Genomic DNA, 11589 nt, shown 5'->3' on the forward strand with positions numbered 1-11589 from the left:
CCTGATGTTCCAGGGTCAGTCGCAGAATTACAAAAGCCATCCTGGCTTCTGAGTTGATCCTGGAATGTCCCTATTTCCCCCACCAGACCCCAGCTGAGGAGCTCAGGGAGAAGCGGGAGTCAGTGCTTATCCTGAGCAACAACAGCAGCTATGGCTGCAAGGGAGCATCCCATGGCTGTCCCTTCCAGCCTCCTCCCTTGGCTAGCTGATAGAAGATTCTGGAGAGTGGGTGAGGAGGAGAGACTGCAGCCTCAGACACTCAGCCCCGTGTGATATGCCGGCTCTGAGAAGCAGCCAGAGGGAAGGGGCTCCAGGAGTGACCAGAGATTTAGACTGGATCCTAACCCCATTCCTTGAGGTTGGGAGGTAATGTAACTTTACCCTGACTTAACTTACACCGGCTTACTTCACACCAGCTTCTTATGCATTGAATGGCTCTCTCAAATCTCCTTGGATGCAAATGCAAGATAAGCATTTTCCGTGGTTACACCAAGGTTTTTGGAATTGCCTCCCTCAGGAGCCATACATCCCCCCATACCTCTTCTGGCATGCCTTTCTCCATTTTTAAATTTGTATTTTATTAAAATATTTTCAAAGGGGAAATGTGAGAAAAGAAAAAAGAAAAAGAACTCTCATGGTGTTGTTGGTGTTTTGATGTTTATTGCACACTTTCATTTATCACATTATACTTTGTCTCTTGATGACATTTCTTGTCCTAAGTCATTTAGTTGCGAAAGAGGAATGCAAATATCCTTAACAAACAAATGAAGTAGTCATAAATTGTGAAGCTATAAAGGTCTGTAGAACAGGCATAGGCAAACTCGACCCTCCAGATGTTTTGGGACTACAACTCCCATGATCCCTGGCTAACAGGATCAGTGGTCAGGGATGATGGGAATTAAAGTCCCAAAACATCTGGAGGGCCAAGTTTGCCTATGCCTGCTCTAGAGTATTGAAGGTGTAACATAAATAGGGACTCCATGTTGACAATGGTCTTCTGCTTTCATTGCACATCAACTAAGCCACCAACAACCTTTAGTGAAAGAAAAGGAGCCAGTTTAGGAAGCCTTCTAACTGTTAGGAGCGCCCTACGCTCGTGTAGGACCCTGCCCGAGACACATGCCCAAGTGGCATGTTCTCTCCCTCCTAGTTGGTTGTTTGGGAGCTTCGAAAGCTTTCTTCATCCCAAGCATCACAGCGACTGATACCAAAAGGCATTAGCACACTTAGGATCCGCAGAGTATTCACAGTTTGCATAACAGAACTCAGTAGCACAGCATTTTGGCTAATCTCCATTTATTGATATATAATACACTCGGAGCATTCTGACTTAGCTCCGTCCTCTTTCTCATCAGACAGCAGAGAGAGAAAGAACAAAGAACAATAGTCCCACATCACAGAACACAGTAACACGAACATCCTGTCTCCATCACTTCCCACACTGTACAATGAAAACATACATTGTCATGTGATAGACAACAATCCCATGACTGCAGATATGGAGCAGGAATCTCAACATCTAACATGATTAGCCAGTATCTCCTTACATTGGGACATCATGTTTCCCAATTCACTCCTTCTCAAGGAGGAGGTCAAGTTCCCGCCTCAAGCACTGTTTGTCTTCCTTACTAAGTGCTCTCTGGTATTTAGGTCAGGCCTTAGGAAAAGTATGTATAACTTAGGAGAAAAAATGAAGCCCAACAAACTAGCATTAGAAATCAAGATGGAGAAGACCTCCACGGCCACCATGTATTTCCCTTTGGTGCTCAGGTAGGTGGGCACAAAGGACACCCAAACACTGCAAAACACCAACATGCTGAAGGTGATGAGCTTGGCTTCGTTGAAGGTATCAGGCAGCTTCCTTGCTAGGAAGGCCACAGTGAAGCTGGTGATGGCTAGGAGACCCATGTAACCCAGAACAATATAGAACATGACATCGGAGCCTTCGCTGCATTTCACTATTATCTGACCAACCTGAGAACGTGTGTCCAATTCTGGGAAAGGAGGAAAGGTGCTCAGCCACACTACACAAATGACCGTTTGAATGAGAGAACAGAGAATGACGACTGAAACGGCCAGCTTTTTCCCAACCCATTTCCTCATCTTGTTCCCTGGCTTTGTGGCCATGAAGGCCAGAACCACAATGATTGTTTTGGCCAACACACAAGAAACAGCCATAGAAAAGACGATGCCAAACGTTGTTTGCCTCACAAGGCAGGTCACCTTCCCGGGCCTGCCGATAAATAAGAAGGAGCAGAGAAAACAGAGCAACAGGGAGATGAGGAGGGTGCAAGTGATGCTCCAGTTGTTGGATTTGACAATGGGAGTATTGCAGTGCAGAATGAAGGCTGCCATCACTGCAATTGTGAAAGCAGAAAGGCAAAGAGCCAGGGAAACCAGAACTCTTCCCAAGGGCTCCTCATAGGATAGGTAGCTGATGCTTTTGGGAATACATTCGTCCTGGCTGTTGTTTGGATACTGATCTTCTGGGCAGTCCTCACATTGGTCTGCATCTGAAAGTAATGGAATCCAGTTTGTTGAGTCTTCAGCATGTGCGACGGTTGTTTTTTCAGGGCTTTATATGTCAAAGAGGATTGGCAAAAACCAACTCAATATTCGTCTTTGTCTTTAACATTTTTTTATTTTTTCTTGTTTTTGCACAACACAGAACTAATAATAATAATAATAATAAATGTTATTAAAAGATTTTTAACTTGTAAATTTTATTAACTTACTTGTACCAAATTTTATTAACTTACTTGTACCAAACCCCATCCACAGTTTAAATGATTGAAAGAAAATACAAGTTCCATACTTCAATTGTCTTCTCTTTTCACAGCAAAGTGCAGAGACCAGCTCATTGGCTGGTTATGGAGATGATTTACATCAGGCATAGGCAAACTCCAGATGTTTGGGACTACAATTCCCATCATCCATAGCTAATAGGATCAGGGATTATCAGAATTGTAGTCCCAAACAACTGGAGGGCTGGAGTTTGCCTATACATTCTGCTGTGCTAACAAACTTAATGGACATGTAACAGAATGATCGGTGGTTCGAATCCCCACGGCAGGGTGAGCTCCCGTCTTTCGGTCCCAGCTCCTGCCCACCTAGCAGTTCGAAAGCACCCCTAAGTGCAAGTAGATAAATAGGTACCGCTTTATAGCGGGAAGGTAAATAACGTTTCCGTGTGCTGCGCTGGTGCTGGCTCGCCAGAGCAGCTTCGTCACGCTGGCCACGTGACCCGGAAGTGTCTACGGACAGCGCTGGCCCCCGGCCTCTTAAGTGAGATGAGCGCACAACCCTAGAGTCGGACACGACTGGCCCGTATGGGCAGGGGGTACCTTTAACAGAATGATTCATGGCAACTCTTCAGCTTTGTGCTAATTTTTGAAGCAAAGCTTCAAAATCAAAAACATTTCTTTTCTTTTTTTGCCACATAGCTCTATTTTTCTTCACTTACCCATCTGGATTGAAATCCTCCCACTTGGGCATGGTACACAGTCATAGCAACAGATTTGCTCCCCCTGCTTGGGAAACATGCTTTGTCCAGGATAGCAGTGCTCCACACATGAGGAACTGGGTGGGGTCTAATAGGAACCAGAAGAAAAGGCATTCAGAATGGAAATGGAACTTCTTTTTTAAATCTTACTAACATCTTTTTGGCACTCTAACAAAGCACATTCCCAGGAGTCAGCATCTGGGTACATTGTGGGGTATATGCCAAGGTCTTAGTGTAACGGTGGTCAGCCCATGTACTGCCTTTCCTCCTAAGCAACCTAGTTTCAACACACACCAATTTCTCTACCCTTATCCAATATCCATGGAAGCAAGAGGCATTCTTATAGAGCAAGGACACAAGGCAGGGCCAGTAGAAGGTGTGGCTGGGAGGGTGGGGGCCTGGGAAGAGTCTCAAAGATCCAATAGAAATGCTTGAAATTCTGGTTTCAGGTGTGCTCACCACTGGGCGCAACCCCCTGGGAAGCATGGGAAGCAGTGGGGTGCTGTGAAATATATTGTAGCAAAAGTTTGAGCAAGCCAAGGAACCTTTGAGAGAGCACTGGATGTGCAGCGGTGAGCTGTTTGCATTCCAATGGTCCCACATTTAATATTGAGCATCTCCTGATTGGGTCATTTCTCCTGTGAGAGCACTGTTGAATCCTCCTGCTTCAGAGGCGGGAAAGAGGTCCGGATATGTTAATAAATTTACCTCCGCCATCTTGTGAGTCTCCAGGCTATTCTCACAAAATGGATATCAGTGAATGTAAAGAAGGAGAAGGTGGGGATCATTCTCACCTGATGAAACTTGTGATTCCACACAACAGCACTGCCATTCATGGTGAGCTCCTTCCCTGAAGGACTCAGGGGGTCCACCCATCCAACTTGGGCTCTCTGGAAAGACTCGTTGGGGAAAGTTACCAAGCTGATGAGATCATATCCAGCTGCCAAGCCCCCATTCACATCAAAATAGATTTCTTCCCCAGCACTATTGTTAAAGTGGACGTTTCTCAGAAAAGGGTGAAGCTAGAATGGGAGAGAAATATTGAGCGGACAATGGGAAATGGATTAATGTTTTTTTCTCTCAAATGAGCCCAAGTTGTGTCAAATAACTGCATTCCTCAGGTATGTGTTTCTGAAGCATTTCAAAGTGGTGTTATTGTTTTCTAAGAAAAGAAGAGGAGCCCTGCAGTATCAGACCAAAGGCATGTCTAGTCCAGTACCCAGGGAGAGTGAAAGCTCAGGCCTGAGGGAGCTAGTGGGGACAGAGAAACAACTTACTATCAGCATAGTCATCATTTGCAATCATCATTCTCTCACATGATTTATAACGCTCGGAAGTGTGTCTGAGACATAGGCCCAAAAACACCCTTTTGGGCTCCAACATCTACAGCTCTGGTGTCAGCTGAACCAGGAGTTGTGGGTATCGCAAAGCCGAGAGGAAGACCCTTTCAAAACCTCTTTAGCACAATATCATTACCAACAAACATGAATCTGAAATGGTCTGCCCTTGCCAGATATTCAAATCTCCTCCATCTAAAGAGATTTAGAAGATGAATAAAATAAGTAGTCCAAGAATGGCATATAGCCAATACTTCTTGTTGTTCTTTAGTCGTGTCCGACTCTTCGTGACCCCCATGGACCAGAGCACACCAGGCACTCCTGTCTTCCACTGCCTCCAAGAGTTTGATCAAACTCATGCTGGTAGCTTGAGAACACTGTCCAACCATGTCGTCCTCTGTTGTCCCCTTCTCCTTGCGCCCTCAATCTTTCCCAACATCAGGGTCTTTTCCAGGGAGTTTTCTCTTCTCATGAGGTGGCCAAAGTACCGAAGCCAATACTAGAAGCTTCCATTTGGTCTCTGCACCTCAGCAGCAGATCTCTGGACTTCAGGGCAGAACTATGTGCCAGGTCATGCTTCCAAAGACCCCTGCTTTCACTGGAGAATACAGTAACAGGCTGGGATCCAAAGCATGTGAAGCATGTTAAACAGGGGTGAGAATCCTAGGAACCCACCTCATTTGGGGGCCAAAATAATTTTGGGTGTGGGAGCCAAAATTGGGGGGCAGTGGATGCCAGCTCCTACTCCTCCTTTTCCTCCTCCTTATCCTGCCCTGGATGGGAAGGAGGTGGAATGCAGCCCCTGACCAATGGTGGCAGCAGGAGAATGAAGAAGAGGACGACAAGCCCCAGAGAGGAGATGCAAGCCAACCATTGAAGCCGCACTGTCACCACCTGGCTCCTCTCAACAACCTGACCTCATGCTGTGATGTCACACATGCATCATCCACACCCCACACCCATCTCCCTCACCAACTGGCACATCTGGTGTGATTTGTGTCTGAACTGTAGGTCTTCCTCTGCTCAGTGGCAGTACTAACATGGGTAAGCACCAGGAAACGTTGTGGAGGCCGTATGAAACATGAAACAGTAATAACAGAAAACTGTGTTTCTGTGTTACTTTATTATGTCTTCTAATTTAATTGAGGAATCTGTAGCTACCTGCCAGGCCCCGACTTCAAGGATTGCTTTATGCTTGGCTCTTGAGGAATACATGGCATGAAGAGCATGAGCTACAGCATACACAGCATTGTAGATACTGTAGCTCTGGCCAGACATTTGCATTTCAAACACAGCTCTGGGGAGACTCTCCAGCCTCTCCTCCCCTGTGCAGTTCCCTCTGTTTGGATAATATAGGCTATATCTTGGGAATGAACAGAAAAAAGCAGTGCACCAGAACTCCTTTAGAAAATAAAATGTAGACTGGAGAGGATTGATGGTCTCAAGAAAGTCCTGAAATCCTGGCACCTCCATGGTGTGGAGGGTGAATGACAGTGAGCCGTTGAATGATTTTTTAATTATTTTCTCCTCAGTCTTAACAGCCATAAAATCCCACTGAGCTGTAGTGATCCACACCCTTTCTAGAGGGTTCATTAAAAAGATTTCATTGGAATATAAAATCAACCGCAAACCTTCCAGAGACTGATTATCTCCATAGACCAAAATCACATTGATTCCTGGCAATACAAGAGTTTTCAGGACTGGTATCAATCTTTGTTGGATTATCTCATCTGGCAATAGCTGCGTCACTGGTGGGATCACTACTGTCCAAGCTGGGCAAAGATTGTTCTGCAAAAGCTTTGGTCTCAAGTATCGAAGGAAAGTTTCTCCACTGTCATCATTGGAAACAAGGAGGCCAATCCAGTTCCATCCAAAATACATGAGTAGTTGAACAATGCCATCATACTGAGGATCTTCATTTGGGGCCAAACGGTACATAGAAGAGAAGTGAGTTTTCTCACTCAGCACAGGATCAAAGGAGCTGTAGCTGAGCTAATAGGAAAGACAGAACACTTTTAGAGTTCCAGCAGCCAAGCTCTTAATAATGAGATAGTGGAAGATCTTAGAGGGCAAATAGTACTTATGTTGTTCATCTTCATCCTACATGCTGGCAATAGTTCTACCCAATCAAGTGTTAAGCCACAATATTTTACTCCAGCAGGAGCATCAAGACAATTTGAAAGCCTAACTCCGCACAGAATGCATTGCAACAGTCAAATCTTGGGGTTACTAGTACATGAGTCTTTGCAGTCAGGCTACCGGTGACCAAGAACTTCGGTAGCTAAGAAACCAGCCACAGCTGGGAAAAGACACTCCCAAAGATAGATCGAGATGGATCAAGGAACGCCCTCAGGCTAGAACCCTGTTCTTTCAGAAGCAGAGGAACCCCAACCAGGCAGGCAAATGACCAGCCTCTCAGACACAGCCACCCACAGTCTGTCCACTGTCCCAGGATTCAAACTCAGTTTCTTAACTCTCATCCAATCCATGACTGCATCCAGACATCCTTCCAGACCATACTCTGCCTCTTCTGACTCATATGTTATAGAGAAACAGAGCTACTTATCATTTGCGTACTTATGATGCTTTGACCCAACACTCTTAGTGACTGCTCCCAATGGCTTCATGTAGATTAAGACAGCAATGCAGCCAGCGCAGATCAAAATAGACTTGGCAAAACCTGCTTTCAGACTGGTGGATGAAGCATACATGAGAGGATGGGTTGCTCTTTATATCCCTCCTCCTTGCTGTATCTGCCTACTTATACACATACCTGTGGAATCTTGTAGGTATTTAAGATGTTGGACGTCTGAATGGAGTTTTGGGATGTAAGACACCCAATGACAACCAGCACTTTCTTTCTCCTGACACAGTTGTAATTGGGGTAGTGCACCTTTCCTATGAATAGTAGATCCTGAGTAGCCCCGGAAGTTCTCACGGCACTGAAATAATTATCAAGAACCTTTGCTGTCAGTGAGGTGTTGGGTAACAATTCAGGATTTTTGTTGACCTCATTCATGGCAAAAACAAACGCAAGGACATGTTGGTAGTTTTGGGGAATAATGCTGTCAATGAGATGGTCATACAATCTTTTATTCTCACAACAGAGAGGCAGCCTGGGTTATGATTTCTACGTCTAAGTAAATTGGATATTTTCTCACAAAGTATCATATTGTTCTCACTAATGGTACAAAGGCTATATTTTAAGACATGATGAGTAGAAAGATGGAAATAGCAGCACCAGGAATTCCTAGTGCTGAGCAATGGCTAAGGGGGAAGTCCTAACTAAATTCCTGCCCTTCCGTGAAGTCCAATCAGGCTGTCATTAAGTTCCTGCTTACCTATAACTAAAGAAAAGGTAAAGGGAAACTAATCCCCACTGAACAAAGAGGTACTTATTTTCAGTAAATAGGACTTGGCTGTCAGTGTTCCTGTGTAAAACATCACCTCTTTTCCTATCCTATGGGATAGTTGTTAAGATACAACACAATTTTGAGCTTTACACAGGCAGCATATGCATATGCAGAAAATGATCCCTGGGTCACTCTGTCATTTCCCCTCAGGCAGCAAAATGTATTGGGCCAGCACAGCCCATAGGAATGATTTTCTAGCTGCTGCCGACAAATCATGTTCATGAAAAGATACTCGCAGAGACTTCAGGAATTTCTAGTGCTGAACAATGGCTCAAGAGAAGGTCATCATTTAATCCCTGCCCTTCTGTGAAGTCCACTCAGGCTGCAATTATGTTCCTGCTTACTTACAACTAAACAACTTATTTTCATTCAATAGGACTTGGCTATCAGGGTTCCCAGATACAATGCATTTTTTGCTTAACACAGACAGCATGGAATTTAAAGACAGTTACAATGACTAAGGCACCCAGTTAAGGCTGTGACAGCAGCAGCATTTTCTATATGTAGAAAATGATGGTGATTGGATCACCTTATCCTTTACCCTCAGGCAGCAAAATGTATTGGGCCAGCACTGCCCAGAGGAACGATTTTCTAGCTGCTGCCCATATATCAGCTTAAAAAAATCAAAAGAGACTAGCAGAGACATCACTGAGAATGTTCCCCTTAAGAGGAGAAGGGGGCAATGAAAGAAAAGTCAGTCCAAGCAGCTGATTGTAACTAGCAATCTTTGTGGTGAAGCAGAGGGTTTTCATGTGATCAATGACGGCATAAATATATAAAAATGATATTACTTACTACCCCAGAGGACGAGAATATGGATGTTTTCTAAAGTCACTTAAAGCAAAATTAACAAGGCCAATGGATACAAATTCAGCAATTAAGATCTCATCTGCAGAACCTTCTGAGCTCAGATGGTGGCTTATAGAATATTGCAGATACAGCAGCAGTAGCAAGATCACCTGAAGCACAGATAAATCCTGCTCCAAGCCACAGCCCCACACTTGCATGATGTCCTTCTCCACTCACGGTCACCACCAACAGCAATTTTCGTCTTCTGACACAAGTTACACAAAGCTTCACTCTAGAAGTTCTTCACTAGTGCACCAATTCCACCATGGGGCGTTTGGGTGGAAGGACCTACAATCAAAGTCGGGGCTGACAGAGTTGTTCTTGTCTGTTGCCATGAGTATAATACTCCCTGACTGAATTATAGGCACATCATGGTTACGCTGTTTTTGATATTTGTGTAAAAAGTGGAAATAAATGAGGCACTAGTTTAATGCAGCTTCCCAAAGTGACATTGCTAATTACTGTCATTTCAGTAATTACAGGGCAATGCATCTTTTCCACCAAAGTCCACAAGTATGAGCACAAGCAAAGAAAAATGATTTGTTTCCATGCCAGAGCTAGAATTGGTGTGGTTCCTTTGCTTCATCCACGCACATTCCTTCCTATAGGGTCCCAATGCTTCATCGTCTAACCACAGCCACCCACCAACCAGACCCCTCTGGTTACTTCATTTTTTTAATAATTTTTTTATTGGTTTTTCAACACATAATAAAAGACAATACAACACAATACATAAACAAACAAACAAACATATAAACACGTATAATTTCTTAACCTTTCTTTCCTTAGACCTTCTTTCAGCGACTTCCCCATACCTCCCCTTTCTGCATCCCTGTTTTAAATCATTCCAGCAACCCCTGATTTCAATTTCTTATAGCACTTTCTTTATATCTTTTTTCTCATATCCAATTGTTTGTCACTGCAATTCTATTTTGCGTTACCCAAGACATTTTAACATTCATTAATTTTACAACAGTTCTTAAGATAAACTTTAAATTTCTTCCAATCTTCTTCCACCGTCTCTTTCCCTTGGTCATGGATTCTGCCAGTCATCTCCGCCAGTCCCATGTAGTCGATCACCTTGGTCTGCCATTCTTCCAGTGTGGGTAGCTCTTGTGTCTTCCAATACTTTGCTAAGAGTACTCTTGCTGCTGTTGTAGCATACCCTCTGGTCACTTCATAACAGCATTATGATATCACCCATTTTAGCTTCAATTCCTTTCCTAATGATCCCTAGCACGGAATTTGCCTTTTCTATGGCTGCTTCACACTGACTCCATATCTTCATCGAGCAATCCATTATGACTCCAAGGTCACATACCTGGTCTGTCACCTCCAATTCACACCCCTGAGCATATATATGGAATTTATATTTTTTTGCCCCAATTTGCATCATGATACAATCAAGGGAAGTCATAGTACAGTGGTACCTCGGGTTAAGAACTTAATTCGTTCTGGAGGTCCACTCTTTGTTTAAAATAATAATAATATTTTTTATTAACCGGCCAATCAAATCAAATCAAATCAAATCACATCACATAAATTCCGAATTACAAAGCCGAATTTTGAATTTTGTTGAGGGAACCCATATTTTAAGATCCGAAGGGGGATTCTGATCATCTTCTTGCCACTGTGTTAATGTCCAAATCAGTCCAAACAAAGCTCATAATTCTATCCAGTCTTATCTTGCTGTTTCCACATCACATCTTGTTCATATATTTTCTCTTTTTTCTTTCTGATCTCTTCTGATAGTCTCCTTAAGCCGATAAACACCAATAATAATCCTGTGTGAATTTTTCCGTTCTTCCAATCCTCAAATCGAGATGGTTTCCATATATCATCGCCTTCATAGATAACAGCGCTCTTTCCATCATTAATTACAGAACTGTCGTTCTTAAGTCCCACTGAGGAGTTTCACCCACAATATAAAAACAGCTCTATTTCTCAATTTCTCCTCTCAGATTTAAGTCCTCCGACAGAACTTCCCAATATGGCGACGGAATTTTTAACTGCGTCATTCCAAAGCCCTTATACATTCCACACTCTTCTTAAAACATGCTTTGGTTCGAAAGTTTATCTCCACACAGCCTTAAATCCACAGCTTAAGTCCTTAAAATGACATTTCTGACTTATGGGGGGGGATTCTTGTTTAATCACATAAAGGAAAGAAAGGAAAGGTTTTTTTCCCCCTCCCCCATCAGTCCCTTTGCCATACCGAGTCTTAGCGTATCTTCTCATGATTTATACTTGTTCCTCCGACTCGTCTTGTTTTATCAGAGATCTCTTCTGTTAGCAGTCTTTACTCCCCCTTCTTCCTTGAAATATGTGCATTCGCTTCATCCAAATTGTTTCTTTTGAAGTTATTGCAGCTAGTGGCGCGGATCAGAGACGGCGTCCAGGAGCGCCGAAATCCCACAGGAGGGCATTGTGCCTAGTGCCCCCATCCCCACAAATTCGGGGGTGGTATAGGGCACAGCAGGCATGGGCA

General features: G+C 43.7%; 2 protein-coding genes across 2 annotated transcripts in view; one reads left to right on the forward strand and one right to left on the reverse strand.

Annotated features, from left to right (window-relative positions):
• METTL17 (methyltransferase like 17) overlaps window positions 1-10974 on the forward strand; it is a 151298-nt gene extending 140324 nt beyond the window's left edge. The window contains exon 15 of the mRNA XM_083584202.1: window positions 10562-10974. The gene's annotated coding sequence lies outside the window, so the exon portion shown is untranslated. The remainder of the gene's footprint in view (window positions 1-10561) is intronic.
• LOC310747346 (vomeronasal type-2 receptor 26-like) lies at window positions 252-9098 on the reverse strand (the record flags this gene model as incomplete). The annotated part of the gene is made up of 6 exons (XM_083581712.1): window positions 9048-9098; window positions 7613-7781; window positions 4297-4524; window positions 3464-3590; window positions 1707-2513; window positions 252-283 (listed from the first exon to the last, which is right to left on the reverse strand). Exons 3-6 carry the CDS (start codon window positions 4336-4338, stop codon window positions 252-254), a joined length of 1008 nt encoding a protein of 335 aa, XP_083437838.1. The 5' UTR covers window positions 4339-4524; window positions 7613-7781; window positions 9048-9098.
• Window positions 10975-11589: the final 615 nt, after the last annotated feature.

The sequence above is a fragment of the Podarcis filfolensis genome, assembly GCF_964270895.1.
Source record: "Podarcis filfolensis genome assembly, chromosome: 13".
NCBI lineage: Eukaryota > Metazoa > Chordata > Lepidosauria > Squamata > Lacertidae > Podarcis > Podarcis filfolensis.